Here is a 24,088-nt window from a genome sequence, read left to right as displayed (position 1 = left end):
TAGTACAGTGCAAAATCTGAGAAAATGTTAAACATCTTTCCACAATTCACATGTAAATTTACAGGACCAGAATAAATGAGAGCAAGTTTCAGGATGTGATTCGCAGAAGGAACAATTTACATCTATGTCACCCTTTAACTTTTGTAAGAAATGTTTCACAGGCTAGAAACTGTGCCATGGATGTATTAGGGTTAGGGTTAGACATGCCAGGAGCTCCGTACCTGTTAAGGTTATTTTAGTGGGGGGGGAGTTTTTATTATTAGGCCAGTTATATATTATTTTGTTAAGTTTTGCTAGTTTTATGTCTCGTGATAGTTTCAGGCTCTATAGTATCAGTTAAGTTATTTCCTTTTATAATTGTAATGTAAATGTAAATGTAATATAATTTATTATTTTAATGGAGCTTCCCAGCAAAAAATATTTCACACGTTTGTACTTGTACAACCGGCGAGACAATAAACATCTTGGAAATCTTGAATTAAGAGACACCCACTCGTCTACTGCTGACGTCACCTGCGGACCGGAAGCAGTCAGGTGGAATACCGGAAATTCCTTTTGTTGATGATCGGTTATTTTTGTTTTCGGCCTCTTTCTACAACTAATAATCATTACCTGTTGTTCTATTCGTACTTAATGTATTGAATCTTGCTAACAAAAGAGACTCGTGTTGGACTGGAGGGCTTCACGTAGACACTGAGTTATAGTCTTAACTGCAGTCAGGCCCGAGGCTGGGCTAACGTTAGCCTAGCATCTAGTGAAGCTAGGCTAGCAGCGGTAGCTTCTGTTAGCTAGCTGTCACTCTGAAAGTCAGCTGTTCAGTCACTTAACTCATCAATAAGAAGTAATAACAACTCATAAAACATGGCAGTGGTCAACGAAGGAGCCCTGAAGAAGATGCTGAAGGTGAGTTGTTGTTGAGGCGTCAACAGTAGCAGGTTAGCATGCTAATGCTACCAAACACTATGACATCATAACATCTCCTGGAAGAGCTCGTGCTTCATAAAGAGCTTCAGGTTTAGTATGTTAAACAGGGTTTAGTTATGAAGGAGCACTAATGTGAGGATTTATTTAACTGAGATCCCTCTGACACATCAGTGTTGATCAATGTTTTATAATCTAGTTTAGACACCCAGCTAATCTGTTAACTATAAACATGTTTTTAAACCTCCATTCATGGTTTCTTATGCTTATAATCACATTTTCCACATGATAATGATGTACAGCAAACTATTGTAATTAAACTTTTTGTTGTATATGGTCCCTGACAACTAAATGTAATAAACTAAACTTTTGAGTATTTGTACTAATTAAGTATTAATAATGTAAGTTTTGTTTATCATGCTAAAAACACTATGACACTATCTGCTAACGTTAGTAGGAGAACATTTCCTGGAATAGCTAATGCTTAATACATAGCTAATTTTCCCTTCAAGTTTAGTGAACGTGGTTTTGTTATGTAGGAGCACTAATGTGATGATTTATTTAACTGAGATCCCTCTGACAAATCAGTGTTAATCAATGTTTTATAATCTAGCACAGCCACCCATCTTATATTTTAACTATAAACATGTTTTTAAACCACCATTCATAGTTTCCTATGCATATAATCACAATTTTGTTTGTACAACAATGATTTTTCGACAGTTGATATATTAATGAAGGAAATTAAACTTTTTTTGTACCACATCTTGTTGTATATAATCCCTGACAACTAAATGTAATAAACTAAACTTGTTTTAGTTGAGTATTTGTACTAATTAAGTATTAATAATGTAAGTTTTTTTTTATCATGGCTCAATCAGCCTTTTTTGATCATACAAAGTACAGGCTTATTGATGGTCATAATTTAAATTTGATACAGAATATTAATAATAATAATAATAATGATAATAATAAACTTTAGTTGTTGAGCACCTTTCCAAACATAGTTACAAAGTGCTTTACATAAATTAAAATAGTGCAAACATCAAGATAAAAACAATACAGAATAGAAACATAAAAACATAGGCCAAAATAAAATAAAATATGTACAAAAAGTAATCAATAATGAAATTTAAAACAAGAGATTGCTATAAAAAGGCCTTCCTGTAAAGGTAGGTTTTGAGGCGTGATTTAAAAGAAGAAACAGAGTTTACTACCCTGAGTTCCTCTGGAAGGGAGAATAAACATAAACATTGTGTACTTCACAATTGATCACAATATCAACAAACAAACATTACAGATGACATAACATTTTGTACAGGATGAAAGTTAATAACACAGATTTATGTGTAAGTCTGACATCTGTGAACCAATCTGTCTGGATCTGGGAGTGAAAGCAGGTTCCAGTCCTAATTTTTTACTTTGATGGTGAGGCTACAATTTTTCATATTCAAACGACAGATTGTGCCTTTAAGGATCCTTGTATAAAACATGATTGTATATAAACAGGCAGCAGGTAAACAACTGTAAACTATGGGCTATGCCAAAATTACTTACTTAGCTTGTTGGTCGTCAGCTCTATCTAAATGTGTTACCTGAGTGTCAGCAATTGTCTCTAAACTTTCAATATACTAACATACATGTGTTTTTTTTCCTTTCATCTTTTCTTGTCCAGCAATACAAATACAGAGATCTGACTGTTCGTGAGATAACCAATGTCATCTCCCAGTACAAGGACTTGAAGCCTCTTATGGATGCTTATGGTAAATTGAATGATACTGATCTCCCGTTTTATCACTGTTGGCTCTCAGTTATATGGTGTATGATTATATGATGATAAATATCCAAATTGTTTTGCTAGTTGACATGAGATCTTCTTCAATTTCAGTGTTCAATGATGGCTCCACAAGAGACCTGATGAGCTTGACAGGAACTGTCCCAGTGAGCTACAGAGGTAAAGAATGTTTACCTTGATTTTTAAAAAACAGTTTCTCTAAAAAAACATATTACACATCGTTCCTTGGTAGAATCTGAAAGACCATAGAAAGTTAAAGGAACAACATGTAGTACTGACAGCTAGCGTTTAAAATGGGTAACAGCAGTCCAAATTCAAAACATTGGAGCCGTGACCCGTCCTCTCCTCCGTTGTGACTGATAGCAGTAGTGGGAATCACTTCACCGGCTGTGTGTCTCAAATACTCGCTGCCTTTATAACCCAGCTGCACACAGACCACAGAGAGATGTTCTGAGGCTTTTCAGTTTGGGTAGAATCTAACGTTAATGTTATCTCTGTTGATCCAGTCCGTTTGCTTGCTTCCATGGCTGCAGAAGGCTGTGTTTGTGTGCAAATTTGTTTCATATGTGGCAGCGGGGTGTTGAAATGGGCAGTGGACGGGATCACACCGACCAAAACAAAAACAGACGTACCAAACCGGAAAGGAAATTTCAAAGTAGAACATAATGGCTGTAGCATTGTTGTTGGAGAAGCCAGTATTTCAATATAGCATGTTTCCTTAATCTCTGATGACATATCATGGTCATTTTATGATTTATTACAGTAATATATTACATATTGGTCCTTTAACTGACAGTTTCACTTCAGTTATGCTTATTCACTCACCTACTCTTTCGCTCACATGCTCATTCTAGCTTCCTCTATTTATCTTGCACTTTTTAAAAACAAACTTGTCATCTGTAGGCTCAAGTAGAGTAGTTAGCAAATGGGCAAATGCCTCTTTGTGTCAGCTGAAGCGATAATCCACCTGAACCAAAACACATACAATTTCAGAACACACTAATGTATTTGCAAACAATCTTGTATTGTGTTACTCCATGTCCTTGATCTGCCAGTTTTCCTACTGTTCTGTTCATCAAGTGTAAAGTGATGATAATGTTGAGACTTCAAATAGTATTATAACATATTGTGTGTTTGTGTTTCCTGTAGGCAATATCTACAACATCCCAGTGTGTCTGTGGTTGCTGGACACATATCCCTACAACCCTCCCATATGTTTTGTCAAACCTACCAGCGCCATGATGATCAAAACTGGCAAGCACATTGATGCCAACGGCAAGATCTACCTGCCTTATCTACATGAGTGGAAGCATGTAAGTGTGAGACCTTCAGTCCATATATTTAATTAGGGACTGTTTATTTAGGTCAGAACTTTGGACTGTTTAAAATGTAAAAACATAGATTGAAAATGAATAATAAAAAAGCAATACAAACACTTTGGGTGATGCTGTTATAGAGGATTTGAGGTTTCACTGCAACAGTGACATTTCTGTGACTCTAGATAATATTTAAACAGTGGCTTGCCTGTCGATCATTTGAATTAGCATTATTTATTGTCTTGTTTAATAAAACCTGCCCTTCACTGTGTGTCTTACAGCCTCAGTCAGACCTGTATGGTTTGATTCAGGTGATGATCGTGGTTTTTGGAGAGGAGCCTCCTGTGTTTTCTCGCCCCACCACACAAGCCCCCTACCAAGCATTCCAAGCAGCTGGACCCCCTAACCGTAAGTGACATCCATGTTTGTTGTAAACGGTAATCTACGTGGCCATGGCATTGTCTAATAGTGTCAGAAGAACAGGATGATAAATAATGCGTTTCAGCTATAAGCCATCATCAGCGTCACGGTGAAGATGACTTTGTTTCTTCTGTTCTTTCTGCTACCTGGCACCCGATACTGTTTAAGATTTGGAGATGTGCTCGCTGCTACTTTCTACTTAGTCTAAATATTAGAAACACCGCTCAGTAAACAACACAATTCATAAACACCACAAACTATATAAATACAGCTTCCAAAATAAGAATAAACATCTTTCTAAAGCAGTTTAAAGTGGCAATCTTTTTTACATTTACAGATTTACATTTAAATAAATGTCTGTTAAGTCACTATCTATTGCCAAATGAGGTGACACGATGGTGATTCAGCCTATGGCCCACAGATGAAAGTATTGCGATATTTATATATTTGCAGTATTACAAACTGGGTGTCTATGGTGACATTCTTGGGAAAAAAATACTGTATAATGGCACGGTCACACATGCAGAATTAACATTTGCCTCTCGTTCACTTCCATTCTATGCAAGAGAAGGTGCGAAAAAACATTAGCTTCCGGTGGCGTAGCAAATTCACATCTTTGAATTCACGTGGAGTTCAGCTTTGGTGAACTTTCAGGCAAATATCGCCACGGCAGGCGATGGTCTCTCGCTTGCATTCACGCATGTGTGACCGTGCCATTACATTTTTTTCTCCATTGTATACACACAAAAAATGGAACTATGCACACACTTCTGAAAACGTGATGCTCATGTGTATCAACAAAAAAATCTAAATCAACCAGGACTGAAATCTTAAGGATTGCCCTCCATGAAGAAAGGATTAATTGCTCTAACTGCGTTGGATTTAGCTTGGTGTACCTATTTAACTCCCAACTGTGTGTAGTATATCCCAATAAATTGATTAAATAAAACAATTTCTAAAATTTTCTTATAATTGATCTTCACGGTTGTTTTACAATCTTGTTGACTGTTGACCAGTTTAGAACTGTTTTTTAATTGTAATTTCACATTTTGCATAAAGGTTAACAAAATTACAAAATACAGTATGTGTAGACTAAACTCGGCTCCTCAAATTGTTACGAATAAGAAGCATTTTCAGATCTTGGCCTAAGTTCTCACTTCAGAGTGAATGTTGAACAGATTACCTGCCACAATTATGTGCGCTTACTATTTTGTATTTTAGAGCTGAAAGGTTGATATTGTAATGCACAAAACGCCAGATTTAGCACAGCCATACATGCTTCCCTGTGTATGCATTTGCTCTTTAATTCATCTTTTTTTCTGAATGTTTTTTTTTTGACAGATAAAGTAACCATAGTAGTTTCTCAATGTAAATCAATGATGTGTGGGGGCTTCGTAATATGTCAAGGAACGCAGCATTTTCATACTGTGGCAGTGGTTTAGCTAGTTTCACATCAGAATGTCAGGAATCATCTTCAATATATTCTCAGTGGAAGGTTTATATTAGTGCTGATGTACATACATGTATATTGGTGCACATGCCTTATTATGGCATCATGGTTTAAGTGGTGCATTTATTTTCTTAAGCACTAGATGGAGCTCAGATACCACTACAGCACACCATGGCAAAATGAAATTGAGCGTGTCTTTGTGAGAATGAAGGAGATAAAGAATGTTTTCACTTGTTATGTTATCAGATTTCATTGTTGTAATCTCTCTACCTCAGCTTCCTACATGCCCGGCATGCCTGCGGTCTCCCCCTACGGCCCAAATCCTAACCCTGGGTAAGATGTTTGCCAAGCAGTTCTCCACCAGCTAACCCACATATACTGTATTTCCCAACAAACCTGTACTGGCATGTTTGTCTTGGTTTCTTCAGCAGCATATCACACAGAAGCATAGTTATCAGTTAAACATTAGTTCAGTTACACTTACAGCTTAAAGTTAAAGATGTCTGACATTTTTGTAAATGGAAAATATAAAGAATTAGCTATTTTTTAATCATGTAACTATTTTCAGAGGCTATCCAGGATACCAGTACCCAGGGGGCAACTCTTACCCAGCCACTGCTGGACCTGCACACTACCCCACACAGGCTCCAGTCTCCACAGTGGGTATGTATCACATTTAGTATCCGGGGTGCTTTATTTCTTTTTTGTCTTGGCTACATTGTAAAGTTTAAAATTAGCACAGCAGGTTCCAAATGTTTTTACAAACTGCACAAGCACAGCAAGATACAGATGATTATGTCCACTCAGAAACTGTTATTGTCTGCACTTTCCGTTTACATTTCCTTTTTTTTCTTAATATTATAATACAATAATTCATAATTTATTTCACCCCTGAAAAAAAATCAATTCATGTCCTCCTTTCTATGGCCCTTAGTTAACTCTGAGTTAAGACCCTTGACCTTTTGACTCAAACTCTCTCGCCCTCTGTGTGACTTCAGTGGCGCGCTGCTGAGCTGCCAGTGAAAGGTCATTGTAACTAGAGCGGGGAGCGTTAAAGGGCAAAGGGTAGGATGGATCTGCCCCCCCCTTCCTCCCTCCAGCTATCACACATTACACCTCAGACACAGCTCTATATTTAGGATGGGAACAGTAACTCCACACAAAGACAGACCTATGATCAAGGGACTCATCTGCTGCCCCAACATCCGTTAACAGCACTGCACTGAAAGGAGGAGCTTTAGCCGTCTCCTATATTTAGTGAAGGAGGAGAAATGGTTTTGCCCGTGGACTACTCAGATCACAAGGCTGAATCAACTCTGACATTTGTAGTGCTGACTCCAGTCTGAACATACTGTACTTCCATCAGTGCATTTACACTTACATAACCTGTTTTTTGTCAGCTTTTGAGGCTTTATTGATTTATATGTCTGATATTTTATTATTTTGGTCCTTCTCATGTACATATACCTGGGAACAAAACATCAGAAAAACATGAAGCAATTATGTAATATACAAATTATACTAACTTTATGAACACTAACGGAGCTTCGATAAAATACTTTACTGCTGGGATGTTCTGTTGGATTGCATTATTACAGTGTTCAAGAGTCTCCATTTTTCCGGTAACCGTGCATCAAATTGTTAAATTGTGTCATAAGCATAGAAATAGAATATTATAAAATGGATATAATGAAGAGAATATTCTATTTCTATGGTCATAAGCATCCTACTTCAGGTTTCACAACCACCTACTTTGCAGATGCACTCTGACGACACTTGTCATTTTGGATACCACTCAAACTATAACCTAAATGGATGAGCATCTAATGTCGGCTAATTACTGACGGGGGTTAAATTAAAGGAAAAACAAAGTAGTATAACAATTCCACATTGAACTACTGTGACATGAGGATCCCCTTGCTGTGATTACTTGTTTGACATGAAAACCGAACACTGCTGTGATCCATTTACCTCTATGGTGAGAACACAGAATTACATCTATCTGAGACATCTTTCCAATCTTATCAAGATGGTCACATAGAGTATAATCCAACACAGAAACCTTGTGCCTTGCTCAGGGTAGGATATTGTTTTTTTTTTGAAAGCTGTTATATTCTGTTTCTCCTATTCACCCTCTCGCATCACTTCTTAACCGCTTCCTCTCAAGGCCCGAGCAGAGATGGCACCATTGGCGAGGACACCATCCGTGCATCTCTGATTTCAGCTGTGAGCGACAAACTTCGCTGGAGAATGAAGGAAGAGATGGACAGAGCTCAGGCGGAGCTGGACGCCCTGAAGCGAACAGAGGAGGATCTGAAGAAAGGACATCAGAAACTGGAGGACATGGTCTCAAGGCTGGACCAGGAAGTGGTGAGAGATCCTCCACTATTTTTTAATGTTATATCTGTATTCTTTTCTGTCCCGATGACATGGTTGTAATCATTATGTTTCTACTAGTCTGAGGTTGACAGGAATATCGAGCTGCTGAAGAGAAAGGACGAGGAGCTGAGCGAGGCCTTGGAGAAGATGGAGAACCAGTCAGAGAACAATGACATTGACGACGTCATCGTGCCCACAGCTCCACTGTACAAACAGATCCTGAACCTGTACGCTGAAGAAAACGCAATTGAGGACACTATCTTCTACCTGGGAGAGGCCCTCCGCAGGGGCGTCATAGACCTCGAGGTTTTTCTTAAGGTGACCACGTCAACACAACTAATGCATAACATGATGTCTACTCAGCCTGCGTAGTGAAAACAGCACGTTAGCAGAGCGTCAGTCCTTAGTCTGTGTCTACACAGGATGCATTCAGAGTCAGACACGGTATTGAGTGTTGGTCACATGCATTTTAGTAGCGCTCAGATCCCAACGCACAATCACTGTAATTACACACTTAAAACAGAAGAAAATAGACTTGAAGCGTAAAGAATATGCTTCGGGTCGCAGTTTTACACGCGCACAAGTGAAACGCAACTTATTATGCAGGCTGTGTAGAACGTTTTATTGATTCAAATAGAAGCTTATCTGTTCCGCAAGTGAAATGGACAACTAAAAATGCATCTGAAACGCCTCCTGTGTAGACACTCCTTAAAGGAACAGTTGTCAAGCAAATTTTTAAGCAAACTTTTGAAATGTTGCAAAAAAAGAAATGTGAATTAGGCGCGTTTCCATCAACTGGTTTGGAGCGAATAAACTCGACTACAGCATAGTTTGGTCAGAAGTTGGCGCTATAGGTTGCATGGCTGTAATCAGCTAGTAAAGAGAGTAGAAGAAGAAGTAGAGGTTACAAACAGGAAACAAAACAAGTCGGCTTGGCCATCTAACCATCTACGAGAGAAAAATGGAAAGAGGTCTTCAGGAATTAGTTTCAACTGGGAATAGTTCTTTCATGTCCGCTAGTATTGGCTATGTTTCACGTTGTCCGAAGACAAGGACAAACATTCGCGTGTTATGGGAATATCCGAGAAGGCGCCGACAGCTGAAACAGCTGATCACTCATGTGAGATTCGCTACGTCAGAATTGATTCGGCAAAGGTGTTTCCATAAACTATTTAGCGCATCAACTCTTTTTCGACAAAGGCAAAAAACAACTCTAGCGAGCGTAAAAGTATTTTTTCCCGATAGAGGAAGTTTTATCAAATGTTGCTGTTTCCATACAGCATTTCTAATGAAATGCTTCAAAATAGGAGTTACTGATGTTTTGGAAAGGGAGGAGTGAGCGTAGGGGTACTGTGTTGGTTTCAATCTGCAATCCCACCACTAGATGCCATGCCACCAAATCCTACACACTGTACCTTCAACAGACAGACATTCACTCACTTGGGTCCTCTGTGGTTTTAGCCTTAATGACTCTCATTCTCTTTTGTTACAGCATGTACGCCTTCTGTCCAGGAAGCAGTTCCAGCTTCGCGCTCTGATGCAGAAAGCCCGCAAGACAGCCGGCCTTAGTGACCTCTACTGACCCACGCTGACTACCAGTAAAACATTCATATCTTCATGCTCTCTTACTCTCTCCTCTTCCTCCTCTGTTTTATTCCCTTTTAAATGTCTTCTTGTCCTCTTTTTTTTAATCTCAATAAAATCTGTTCTTGTGAGACAGAAATCTGAACAGCAACAACAGAGAATGATTAAAAATATTCACGAAGAACTGGAGCGTCCTGTGTGGCCACAGTTCTCGTAGGACATCGTTAGAATTTTGATCTGACCAAATACTGCTTTGAGATCATTGTGCATTAACAGTCATGACCCATTTGCGCCAATATTAAATACAAACCACTGTGATTGTGAACCACATTGTGAACCAGGTACACTAAAACAATGCTTAATGCACATGCCATATTGGTAAAAGTGAGGTGGGAGCCTATTTTGTGTTTTCGGTGTAGCTGGGTTGGCGTCCAGTGAGTTAGTGTGTCAACCTGTGTATGTTGCACTGCAGGGTAGCTCACGGGTTCTGTTCGCAATCCCCTTTTGCCAGACAGTCATTTGGCCTAGTAAGCACAAATTTGTAGGGGCTAGTAGAGAGGGGTATTGTAGAGAGAGCCCCATAAATCCACTCCCCTCATTATGAAAAGGTTAGGCTCTGATATAAATACCCAGGGCAACCTTTCAGGAAGGACAGCCTCAGGATTTAATGCTGTATGAGGTCTAGATCATGTTCAGTAGCCATGGAGTCAAAGGGATCTCTTTTCATACGGTAGAGGTGATGATGAACATTGACGTGAACTGTGTTTCTTCACTGTCTTGTTTGAGTCTTTTAATGGGCTAAATTTTGAGTTCCCCGTGCCACTTGACCACACTATTATTTTGTACTTCCTGTTTCCCTTTGTCTCTTTCCAAGGGTGTGAGTGAGGTTCTTCGTGTCAGCTGCTCAGGTCTGCCCTCCAGTCTGACTGCATTAACCAGTCAATCATGTACAGTGGTTGTTTTACTCTGTACAGTGTCTCTGTTAAGGTGGATGAAGGTCTTTATTCTATTACAAATGAAATTCTGTTCTTTTTCTTTACTTTTCTGTTTTTCCTTGTGCTGTCCACTTATTCTCAGTCATGCTGAGAGGTTTAGGTTTTTCAGCAAAAATTTAGGAAAAAGTTGTGAATAAAGCCGGAGCATTGGAGGGTACAAAAAGTAAAAAAAAAAAAATCTTGTACTAATCAAAAAGTTAACTTATGTACACAGGTCTCATTTAAATTAGCCTTTTACTAAATGCACTTTGAATTGTATGATAGAATATCTGCTGTTATTTTTTTTTTTTTCTTGTTTCCAATTAAACCATAGACCACCTGTTCTTTTATATCTGTAGATTTATGTAAATCAGTACAAATAAAAGAAATCGGATTTAATGGTTCATCTCTTTGTGATAATTTAGTTGATCAGTATTATTTCACTATACAGTTTAAATAATTGATGGGTTAATAATTACAAAAAAGTGATTTTTGTCTGTCGAACACACCTGTAGGACAAACCACAGAAAGTACATTAATATGTGTGAAGTTGCTGTAATCAACAGTATTTTAGAATGCAGTGGTTAGTTCTCGATGTTCAAACACCGGTACAATAACCTTTTATTTTGATGTTAATAAAATGTACAAATTCACAAATATATAGGATATTACTACTGACATTCCTGTAATATTACGTCACAATGTCTGCTGTATTGATCATGTGTTTACTACGTGTTTATTTGCATATAGAGCGGGGAAGTGAGATCGATCACTGAAGATGCAATCTAAAGCCAGGTCTGAACAGACTTATTTAAAGCTTTCCACTTGTGATCGGATCACTCAGGATGCATGTTAATGCCGGGTCTGAACCATAGTGATCCTTTTTAAAATACTGGTATTTGTCAGCAGGTGTTGCAATATTTACCAGATGTATAGCAGTATTTACCAGATGTGTAGCAGTATTTACCAGATGTGTAGCAGTATTTACCAGATGTGTAGCAGTATTTACCCAATGTGTAGCAGTATTTACCTGATGTACAGCAGTATTTACCAGATGTGTAGCAGTATTTACCAGATGTGTAGCAGTATTTACCCAATGTCACTTATAGAAGCTAGGGACCAAATTTTGATCTGCATAAAAACCTCTAACTGCCTTGGCCAACTCATGCGTTGACCCAAGCTGTGCACTAAGAGTGGCCGAGTCAGCTGCCCTGTAAACACAAACAAACTGCCTTTTGCTAGTTTTGAATGACAAACACAGGAAAGGACAAAGAGCAAACTTGTATCATTATCCTGGCAGATTTATTTGATGTTACGGCAAATAAAAATCAACATCCAGCTGCCACGACAGGTACAGTTCCTCAGTGAGGCAGGTGATTAATAGACCATATCTAAGATTATAACATTAAAACATAAATAGATCTTAACAGTATTAACAGTTATAAATAATACCATCGTTTCTCTCCTATTTTTTCCAAGATCAGTTTTAGTAAAATAAATACAAGACCCTTTGAGGGTATTTAACACCTTCAAGATTATTACCTTCTGTTATGATTCATAACCTGACCCATAGGTCACGATTGTAGCAGACTCTTTCACCCCTTGGTTCTCTGTTGTCTCTTTGCTGTGTTAAATTATAGCAAGCTACTTCTCTCAGATGTGACCTGTGTTGCCAGTTCTTCAAAACCTTGACTTTGAAATACTTTTTCTATCAGTGCACTTGTGGTTTGACTTGTTTACAAAGGCTTCAATGCCCACCGGTAAATGTGGCATTGCTTTTTCTCAAATGAGAAGGTACTTTGGTATCACAGGATGTTGGCCCAGTGATATATGCAGCAGTTTTGTAGAGACTGGAGGTGGATAGGAAGCCCTCCTCGTAGGGAAATGGAATGTCTCCATTATATTAAAAAATAAACAGAGATCACCAAGTGGAAGAAAACAGCTGGCAACAATCTCGGAACACACAGAATAAATACGAACAACAAGTGTAGAGAAGAAGCAGTAACAGTGCACATTAACATACAATACATACACTCATGTATACACTCGATATGCAAAGGCCTTGCTTTTCTTATGTAGACGGGACAACAAATAGCTACGTCTTTGCTCCAACACAGGCTGAGCTCAAAGGCTGAAGGTGTGAGTTCCCAGAATTCAGTCATGGCGGGAGGAGGACGAGACGGAGAGGCAGTGAAGGAAAATGACACCTGTGTGTGAATATCTGAAGGTAACATCTAGCTTCCACTGGTTTAGCTACCAACACTTCTCAGATATTCAGAGGTTTCATTTCACCTGTTGCAGTGAGGGGCACAGGAGGTACGGGTGGAGGGAGTCGCCCACACAGTGTTGAGTGTGGTTTTTCGGAGTGGAGTGGAGTGGAGGATTCAGAGGAGCGCTTTTCACAGGGCGAGCTCCTTCTGTACGCCCCACAGGGTCTCGGCGCTCTTCACCAGCTGCTTCTCCTCGTCGGGCTTCAGTGTCATGTGGATCACGTCTGTCAGGCCGCTGTTGCCCAGGACGCAAGGGACGCTCAGGAAGACCTCATCCTTCACTCCATGCATGCCCTATCGGAAGAAAGGAGCACAGCAAGGTCAGGAATTGAATTTGATCATGTAGGATTTTGCCAGACGGCTAAAAGTATGGCTTGCTCCCAATCTCCTCACCTGGACCAGTGTGGACACGGGGTGCACTTTGTGCAGGTTCTTAACGATGCTTTCCACCAGGTCAGCCACAGACATACCAATGGCCCAGGAAGTGTAGCCCTTCAGCTTGATGACCTCGTAGGCCCTGCAGTGCACACACATAATAATAAGGAAATCAATTAAAAGTGAGAACAGCGTGTCTCCTGAACAGGAAAATAAATCAGTCTGCTTTAGTATTTGGGAGTGTTTGCTCCCACTTTGTCATTCTCCTCTAATATCCCTCATCCTTCTTTTTTTCCCAGATGTTTTCATGCTGAGCATTCAGCTGTTTTATCACCACGAGAGAAGCGCAAAACCGATCAACGCTTGCATGTTTGTTCAGTATCTAATGCTGTTTTGTGGGGGGGGAGTTTATAATTGTCTTTCCCCAACCTCTGCTGTGCTGAATTTGGTGCATGTCTGTATGTCATATATGACGAATCTAGTCCACGTGAGTTTTGCTGACTGAACATGATGATGTAGCACACCACCTGGGCGCCTAAGCTGTGGCTTAGAAGTAGAGCGGGTCGTCCACCAATCAGAACGTCGACGGTCCGATCCCCTGTCCTCCTTCAGTCCACATGTCGAAGTGTCTTTGGGCAAGGCACTTGACCCCAAATTGCTGCTAAAGGCTGTGCCATCGGTGTGTGAATTTAGTATAATATTAGTATATATTTAGTATAATATTTAGATTAGATGCTGATGGGCAGGTTGGCACTTTGCATGGCAGCCTCTGTCATCAGTGTATGAATGTGTGTGTGAATGCTGACATGTAGTGTAAAGCGCTTTGAGTGGTCGGAAGACAAGAAAGGCGCTTTATAAATGCACATCCATTTATCATTTATCATAAACTCAAATCTGGATTTGTACAGTATAGTTTCGGAAGTATGCTTTCAAAATAACAACTTGAAAAACATGAAAAGGCGCAGATGTGTTCCTCTTTCATACACTTAAAGAATGTTACACATGTCTATTTAAGATAAGGCCTCTGCTCTTACAGGCCATGCAGCTGGTTAATCATCCACCTTTGCTGATGTTCTCTGTTGAGACATCCATCGTGAACATTCACCCCTTGTCTTTGTCTCTCGCTAATCTTTTAATTTTATTTTTATTGTAATATGTCTGGTGTCTCATTATGAGAGTGTAAGCGAGGCCATGAGCACTATAGCATGGCTATTGTGTTTGTTCTATTGAGCCCTTAGACACAGTAGTGTATACTGTGTGTACCCGCCTCTGCTTGCCTTTTGGCCCATAGCCTGGTCAAATTCCTCGTCAGCGCCACTGGATTCAATTCAGCCTGTTGGCATTATTTGTCTTTATGTAAACAGGCAACTGTGACTGTGAAGCTATCAAACTTCTAAAAGGTGTGTTTCAATAAAACATGATATGTACAGTACGGCTCCCACGTCAGTGCTGGACAGATGGCCTGTATTTACACATGGCTGATTGCTTTGCATATTAGTTTGATGAGCGTGTGAGAGAGAAAATGTGGTTTCCAGGGTAGTTCAGGAAGTTCTCTCAGCTCATTGGTGGATTACTGGAAAATAATTTTTAACTCACCCATCAACCACCTGCTTATGAACAGCCTTCCAGTTCTCACTGTCACCCTCGACCCCCATCTGTGGGTTGAGGCTCTGCAGAGAAACTCCGGCAACATTCACGCCGCTCCACACGGGCACTGCAGGAAACAGACATACAATAGTGTTAAATTAGTTAATCGTTACTACAAACTCTATAGACAATTTCACAGTTGTAAACATTCCAAATGTGTCCCAGTTTATTTCCTGTTGCAGTGTATGGTCCATACTAACATGCCGATTTAGTATGGACCACATTGAGGGGGGAAAAAAGTGGAGATTTCGAGAATAAAGTCATAATATTACGTGAAAAAAGACGTGTGTGGGGGGTTAAGGAAGATAACTGGCTGCAAACAGCCAAGCCCTGCAGTTGAGAGGACCCTGGAACAAACCAGCTAAACCTGTTTCTCAACAGGTTTGACCACCCATCCCCCATGAGCTCAACAGGACAGCATGGGTCCACACTCACCAGCACTATTGACCCCTTCCACACGTCTCCTCCCCCAACACCAGTGCTCCCTTCCACACCACTCTTGTTGTTTTTATTATATATTTATATACCTGTACCTCTCCTGTGTTTCATTCTGTTTGCTGCTGTTGCTGCTTTGATACCCAAATTTCCCTCTGGGGATTAATAAAGGTTCATCTTATCTTATCTTATCTTATAACTTTACAGGAAAAAAAGGTGTAATATTATGAGAATAAAGTCATAACTTTGCGAGAAAAAGGTTGTAATATTACAAGAATAAAGTCACAACAAAAGTGATTTCCTCCTCCACAAAAGAGGCGGTTTCTCCCAGGTCCGTGTGGTTCTTTCTTTGGAATATACGCAGTTTCTTGCACAATCTTTTCACGGTCCTAATACTTATGATAATGTGGTGCAGTTGTGCCAAAAGATTAAGTATTTTGTTATTTGTGAAACCTAAGCTAAAGTATAACTTCACAAGATGCTCCACGTTCCTTATTTTTCACACAGGCGGCACGCTGCTCTATTTCCCCTCTAAAATAACATGTCAAATTACTACTTTATGATATTATGACTTTATTCTCATAATATTATGACTTTTTTCTCTTAAACTTATGTCTTTATTTTCATAATATTACAACTTTTTTCTCGGAAACTTCTGACTTTATTCTCATAATATTATGACTTTTTTCACGTAAACATATGAATTTATTCTAGTAATATTATGACTTAATTTTAGAAATCTCAGATTTATTTGTTTTTCCTCAATGTGACCCTAATACTCCGTCTTGATTCAGTATGCCAAAACAGTATGTGAGATATTTTAGTATGTCCGAAACCATAGTATGAAACCAATAGTACGCAAATTGCATACTGTTCCCAGTGAAATATTACAGTATGCAACGCTGGACACGATGGCGGCATACATATCCCACAATACAATGCGGTAGTGGCGACAACATCAATGACGCTTCAATTTAACTGTAAGAATAAGATTTTACTTTGCTAGGCCTAATATATTTTTAAAATTAATTCACACTTTGATTCCCACAAACTGTCGTTTTCATCCCATGAGGTTGGCACGGGTTACTATGGTTACACGTCTCCAAGCGGCAAGGAGGCTCTCAGGAAGTGACGACGTAAATTACAGCTCAGTGCATCCGAAAACTGAAAACAACTGTTGAGTATGTAGTGCATAGTGTGCGATTTCGGACGAAGCCAACTGTATGTGAATGACATAAACTGACAGCAAGTAAGCATGGACCAAGCTGTTGCCTAGCAATGCAATTCCTTTGAAATGGTCCACACACAACATGAAACATGCAAATGATGTAGCTGTATTAAAAGATTTGCAGCAGACCAACCAACACGGAAGGCTGTGCAGAGATATTTTATTTTTAGTGAGGGCTGCATACCACTGGAGTCTCCGTGCTCTCCGACGATCCAGCCGTGGCAGCTGGATGGGTGGATGTTGAGCTTCTCTCCCATGAGGTGGCGGAAACGGGCGGAGTCCAGGTTGGTGCCAGAGCCGATGACGCGGTGACGGGGGAAACCGCTCATCTTCCAGGCCACGTAGGTCAGGATGTCCACTGGAATGGCAAAGGGGACAACTCTTTAAAAAGCTGCTGATCATTTCATCTGAGCTGAGCTACAGGTGTTACTCCCCTCAACACTATTTCAAGCCTTCTCCCCTCACTCATTCACACCCCCGTGTGTCTTACCTGGGTTAGAAACCACCAGCAGGATGCAGTTGGGGCTGTACTTGACGATGTTTGGGATGATGAACTTGAAGATGTTGACGTTGCGCTGCACCAGGTTAAGACGGCTCTCGCCCTCCTGCTGGCGGGCGCCGGCCGTCACCACCACCACTTTGGAGTTGGCTGTCACACTGTAGTCTGACAAATTGACAAAAAGAAGAGACGTTCTGATGGAGCTACAGAGTACTAGTTTCAGTGAAGGTCAAGAGGCGTACCAGAATGAAAACTAATTTCTTCAAGAGTCATTTTTGTGCATTCTCACCTTTGTCTGCCACAATCCTGTGCGTCTTGAGGAAGAGGGATCCGTGCTGCAGATCCATGACTTCACCCTTCAGCTTCTCCTCCATCACATCAACCAGGGCCAGCTCATCACACAAGTCCTGATTATATACATACATACATACCATTAAGACTGGGCGACCAAAATCATCTATCCTGATATAGGTCATTTCATATCTCGATAATGATATATATCACGATATAGAATGTTTTCTGTTCGTTCAATAAATAATAAGTAGGGCTGTCAAAGTTAGCGCCACTAATTTATTTAACGTATTAACGCAACGTTGCAGCAGGCTCAGTTTAGTGAGCTAGATTGAAGATACTGGTATCATTTGAAACAAGAAAACCTAAGGAATTAACTATGGACAATCATGTGATTAATCACGATTAAATATTTTAACCGATTGACAGCAATAATAAATAGTCTATATGAAATAATCACATGGTAAAGCCTATTTTTGTGTGAATTAAATACTAGACAAATGAAAGGTACTGAGTATTTTCTCATTTAATTAAGAACTTTAGTGCAAGCCAAACCGTTTCAAGTGAAATTGTGGAGAAAAAATTAATGTATGTTTACATGCATGCACACAACCATAAGCAGAATTCTTATCAATCCAGATTTTATGAGAAATTTGAGTTAGTATGCGCTACTTATTATCAATTTAGATGACGTAACTGTGTATCACGATATGATTTCATCATGATATGATTCAACTGAAAGACGATAAATGATCATATTTAATTATCCCAGTCGTACATGCAATAAGTCATTCTGACAACACACTTTACACAGTGTAGCTTACATGGATGAAGCTACAGTGAGGCTTATTCAAAGTGGCTGAACTCTGCTGTGTTAACGTGCAGGAACAACACTATTCATCTCTGCCTTGACTGTTGAGCAGCATTGTTAGTTGTGAGACCTGGATGTGACCTAGTTTCTCTTAGCCTCTGTTGTTCCTCAGCGGGCACAGATCCAGCTCACTTGTTGTGAATGGAACAGGACAATATTAGGGAAATGCGATTTTTCCTGTCTATGCTTGTATAATAAGGTAGCACGCAGTTGTTTGTTTCATTTCAACCAAGCGTTACAGAAGCTGATACCACAAGTCGCCACGCCTTCAAAGTCTGTTTGACTGCAGCCCTTGGAGGTTTCTCAATTCAGAGAGTATTTTGCAAATCCTTATTATTCCATTCGTTGGTACTTTTAAGTTATTAAAGTTGATCTAAGTTTGTGCTTTTCAAGGTGTTATTTAAGGTGCATGAGTTCACTTTTGTTTCTTGTACTTAGTTCTGTAATAACTCTGTACTGTCACCGATTTACCTTTCAAGCTGTCGTCCCATCTACTTCCTTTTTGCTCATTTCAACAGCTTTTTACTGATACACACACACATCGCTCAGCTCTTTCTCTTCACACCTTTCTGACTCACCTTGAGCAGCACGCTGATGGCAGATGCCATGCCAACCATGCCGACACCCACCACCGTCACCTTGTTCCTGCTGCCAACAGGCTCTTCCTTCATCACATGGCTGATCAGCTTCTCCTTGGTGGACATCTGTGGGAAACAAAGAGGTGTTTGGAGAAAGTAGATAAGCAGATAAATATAGTATAAAAGGAGGAGGAGGGAGAGAGGGTGAGAGTGGAAACAGAGAGGCAGTAAAATAGTGCTGCATAATGTATGTGACAGCTTGAATGTGTTGTAACTAAGAGACCCACACAAGGGGCGGACGTGAGTGCTTTCTCATCCAACAATGACTGGCTCAAACTCGGAATTCCCTTTTCATCTCCGTCATAAATTTGAAAGTTTGCCCTTTTCATAACCCCAAGAACAAGCCCTCTGATGACCACAAGTTCCAGTTCCTTCCTCATTAGTCTACCACTCTTATCTCATGCTTACTTCCATAAATGGACAGTAATTCTTGCCTCACAGCTCCACACTGGGTCTCCATGGCAACCACTGCCTGGGAAAGTACTGCAGCTGGTCTCCGTGCAGCTCAGACCGTCCTCGGCTTACGTCACACACACACACACACACACACACAATTTATGTTTCCTGGTTGGGCAGACACGGCCAATGAGTGCGTTTACATCACTGGCATGACAAGCCTGGCTCTCTGTGATGTGGAGACAAGCACGTAGTGGAGTTCCCGATAGGATTAATGCACTGTAATACCTTCCTTGAGAGAATGTTTAAGACCTCTCCGTGGTGAGTTTGCACACAATAGTAGGATATGGAAAGTGGGACAAGTCATACCCAATATCCCTTTATCCACTTATCTCTCACTCGGAGGTGAAAGCTTACTGAATACCAGGCCCTGACCCTGAAGTGAGCTTTCCAAAAGGACCCTTTGTTAGCTTACAGTAAAGGATTACTCTACATGTTCAATACTGGTCACAGTAGTAGTGTCTTTACTGTTGAAATGTGCTGTACAGACCAGCCAAATTACTACTGTAGCATGATTTAATGAGGATTACAACAAGGATTATTAGTAGCTGAAAGAACTTAATGCGATATAGTTAGAACGAGAGAGGGGAGATGGATGTTCTCTATCAAGTTTCGGTTAATATACATTTCTGGGACTTCAGGCTGCAGTGGGTAGAATTTAAGCAAATATTATTAAAAAAAAATATTTTTATAAAACGGTCACTATATCCTGACAGTAGTGCATGAGACAGGTTATCTGAAATAAAAAAAAAATCAGGTGCCTCCGGTGCTCCTGATGGCATCGGCAAGATTTCACAGACCGGAGGACAACAACCAATCAGAGCTGAGCTGGAGCCTTGCCGTCTCTGAGCAGCTGTCAATCACTCCTGAAGTCCGATCAAACGATCAATCTAAACGGTTGATTCAAATATGAATCAATATTCTGTTACTGTAATGCTTATTTCTCTCCTCAAATGTTTTCAGAAACATCTTGTAGTGTACTGTTTAGCTGTAAAATGAGAAAGTTTGTGACCCGGCAGTCATGTTGAGATCAGTTGAGGAAATACCAAGCATCACCCACCAGCCGGAGCAAACTTTCTCATTCTACAGCTAAACAGTTCTGAAAACATTTGAGGTGAGAAATAGGCATTATAGTAACAGAATATTGATTCATATTTGATCAGCGCTGCCTAGTTTGACCGTTCGATCGGAGTTTGCGACTGGTTGACAGCTGCCTCCGTTGAATGAACAGCCAATAGGAACGCTCTCTCTCTGAAATGACCTGTGATTGGCCAAAGATTTTTTAAAGCCTGAAAACAGAGCCACGAGGAGATGCAGAAGTCTAGTTATCTCTCAGAACACTTGAATTACAATATGCTGAAAGGTTATGATGGAATTTTTGCCCAATGATGCCAAAAACATTCTGCCTACTGAAGCTTTAACTAGCACACAACTGGACCACTAAAACTACTTTATGCATGCTGGCATTATCATATTCCCCTGTACATTATGACATTTACGTCATTTGATCACCAATAGGTCAGTGGGGGGTTTACTGAGCTCTGACTGAGTGTCAGGTGTCACGGCTGAGGGTCAGTATCTGGTCTTTCAGGTTACCATTTCGCAGGCAATTGTGAATATATTTTGTTTCAGACTACGTGATCATCAGACAAAACATCAGTTTATCCAAACTGTTTGATTGCCTTCAATAATGGAGTGATTATTATTACCAGCAGGAAAAACTAGATTTAGTTTCCAGTGTGCAGTCATAGAGTGCAATCAGACACTCTATTGTAGCTGCCAACAGGCTGCAACTGACAATTATTCACCAACAACACTGTGCCAAATATGGCATTAGTTTGATCAATCGGAAAAAAGTAAGCTACACACAAAGTGTTTTGAATAATTTACCTAAAAGTGAAATTCATGCACATCGGGCAAAAGCACTGAGACCAGTGATAACCTAATCTGCCCTCAGCAGCACCAATATACTCTCACTAAGATCTGCTTCCCTTTGGCCAAGCATATGAATGCATTGCATTTCCTGTGCCAGGTTCATTTATTTCCTGCTGTGTGGATGGTGGTCTCCACAGGCAGCAGCGGGTATGCTGTAACCGCTTGTGTAACACTGCGTCTATTACATTATCCCAAACCACCTGATGCAGCCATTGAAACAGATTCAAAACCACCTGCACATCTTTAGGGTTGTTATAGTAACCTATATTATTGACACAGGTTATTTAGATCATATATCCTATATTGTATAAGTAATTTATTTTATGTAGATAATGTATAACATCATTCTTAATGAGCTTTACTGCAACAAATAGGAAACTACACTGACTGGCCTACATCCTGTTGCTTCTGCTACTCTGTTTAACACTTCATTAAACAAATTAAATGCAACACATGTAAAGAAATAAGTAATAAAAATGGATTTTTTTTTTTTTTTTAGTAATAAAAAATGAGGGTTTGTGCTAGACACATTCACAACCAATCAGCTCTATCGATATTGACTATCGACACGCCCCTCTACTTACGTATTCTCTAAAAATGCGCATCGGGTTGCTGATAAACTACTTCAGAAAAATGGCTCAAAAAATAGTGCTAGTTTCCGGAGGACCCTGAAGTATACATTGTATATACAGTGTAACGTTTGAGTGAGTCTGGTTTTCTTACCTTTAAGGCTTCAGTTAAACAGGTGAAAGGAAACACGAGCTGGAATGTGTCTGCTCCTCCAGAGTGCAGCTTTTCCGCAGAAGTGGTGCTGCAGAGGAGGCTGTCTCCGCTATTTAAAGACTCCTCCTCCTCTCGAGACGTTACGTGTGAGACCGCGTGCAGAGTGTCACGTCCGAGGCAGGATGCGACACACTGAGTCAAACACTTTACATGATAATGGAGCTACTGCTTCTCTTTTCCCTGTTAATTCACAGGAATTTGGTCTTAGAACATAATGTTCTCGTCTTCTCTGTCTCTTAACTAGAAATTGCATGAAGGTTATGTTATGTATGTTTGTTGCAAAGTGTCAATACAAATATAATAACAAAAAGAAAAAAGAAATGACATCATTAGCAGACAGTCTGTCACTTGGCAGACATGTAGGTGGAGGATGGTGGAAAAGATTATCGAGTAAAAAAGATGTTCTCTTCTGCAAAGGACCCGGATTTAATTTATAACTGGATTAAAATCACTTCCTATAATAAACTTATTGCTGTTACCTTTTTTTTTTTTTACCCAGTAGACTTTCATTTAAATTTGTAAACAATACAAAGAAAAATCAATACATAGGTAAACAATACATATAAAGGAAATAAAGGGATACATAAAAACAAACAAAAATTAAATAAATATTTTTAAAAAATAACAAAAAACACAGGATTCAATTTATAACTAGATTAATATCACTTCCTATAATAAACTATTGCTGTTACCTTTTTTTCCCAGTTGACTTTATTTTAGATTTGTAAACAATACAAAGAAAAATCAATACATAGGTGAACAATACATATAAAGGAAATAAAGGGATACATAAAAAAATAAATAATAATAATAATAACATAAAATACAAAATATGCCAGGGATTATTATATAAATAAATTAATAAATAAACAATTGTAACTTAAGTAAAAACATTAACACAAATTCCCCGTTTTACTAGCCTTTTTGTTTTTTGCAGAAGAATATTGTCTTAATATATAGTTCAATTTCTTTCTTAAAACATATTAAAGTGAGGCTAAACTCTCGCAAAATTTGCATTTATGAATGTAAAACTTTGCGACAATTATAATGAGATTGATTTGAAAATATTATCTCTACACATATAATGTGTTGGACCTCAAAAAAGCCAAAGCTAATGCTGTTACCAGGGCTCAGTTTCCGGATGGATGATGAAATGTGATACAGTGGTAGTGTAATAGTGTACATGCAGTTGGGATTTCCTCTTAACTATGACTCATGGAGGTGACTTGCAATTTAAATTAATTTCATAAATGTGGCTGTTAATGTAAGAGGAAGCTCATTTAGCTTTTGGGTACTATGTAACGTGGCGGACACCAACAGGAAATGCTCACCTAGGAAGAAAGGCATGGTGTATATTTGATAGCCAGGTTTATTATGTCATTATTCTACCAGATCATCAGCATTTTAGTGCACCCTGCTGTCTAGTTTAAGTTATTACAACACAAAGCCCCATTACTCCAATATTACTCAACCTTTATCAGCCTTTTGTGTTACCTATCTGAGGAATTTTCTGAGTCTGATAGAGTTGATTCGACTGACAAAAGACTCCAGAGTTGCATATGAGTTACAACATAGCATTTTTCCATTATTTCTTATTGTTCTGGTTTACTATTTGACCTACACTGGGACCAAAGAGTCATGCTCTCAGACTATCCAGTTCCAGATATACTGTATATTTGGTCATGTCCGTTCAGAAATATGTGAACTTATGTTCCCATTGAGTAATTCATGCCTTTTACAGATGGAACTCTTTGTATTTGAGCAACATCAAGTACCAAATGTTATAGGTCATCAAGGGTCAAGGGTCAAGGAAAACTTTAT

At 39.4% G+C, this 24,088-nt stretch overlaps 2 protein-coding genes across 2 annotated transcripts; one reads left to right on the top strand and one right to left on the bottom strand.

Annotated features, from left to right (window-relative positions):
- The first annotated feature begins 503 nt into the window (after window positions 1–503).
- tsg101a (tumor susceptibility 101a) lies at window positions 504–10,997 on the top strand. Its single transcript, XM_074632251.1, has 10 exons — window positions 504–903; window positions 2,597–2,684; window positions 2,810–2,875; window positions 3,866–4,029; window positions 4,314–4,440; window positions 6,178–6,235; window positions 6,471–6,565; window positions 8,070–8,272; window positions 8,360–8,599; window positions 9,774–10,997. The coding sequence occupies exons 1-10, from the start codon at window positions 862–864 to the stop codon at window positions 9,861–9,863; spliced, it is 1,173 nt and encodes a 390-aa protein (XP_074488352.1). The 5' UTR covers window positions 504–861; the 3' UTR covers window positions 9,864–10,997.
- Window positions 10,998–12,119: 1,122 nt separating this feature from the next.
- Window positions 12,120–22,341, bottom strand: ldha (lactate dehydrogenase A4). The gene is made up of 8 exons (XM_074632252.1): window positions 22,208–22,341; window positions 19,034–19,159; window positions 17,583–17,700; window positions 17,285–17,458; window positions 16,979–17,152; window positions 15,081–15,198; window positions 13,503–13,626; window positions 12,120–13,403 (listed from the first exon to the last, which is right to left on the bottom strand). Exons 2-8 carry the CDS (start codon window positions 19,157–19,159, stop codon window positions 13,239–13,241), a joined length of 999 nt encoding a protein of 332 aa, XP_074488353.1. The 5' UTR covers window positions 22,208–22,341; the 3' UTR covers window positions 12,120–13,238.
- Between the last annotated feature and the right edge of the window lie 1,747 nt (window positions 22,342–24,088).

The sequence above is a fragment of the Sebastes fasciatus genome, chromosome 4, assembly GCF_043250625.1.
Source record: "Sebastes fasciatus isolate fSebFas1 chromosome 4, fSebFas1.pri, whole genome shotgun sequence".
NCBI lineage: Eukaryota > Metazoa > Chordata > Actinopteri > Perciformes > Sebastidae > Sebastes > Sebastes fasciatus.
This window is presented reverse-complemented; position numbering and strand designations above follow the sequence as displayed.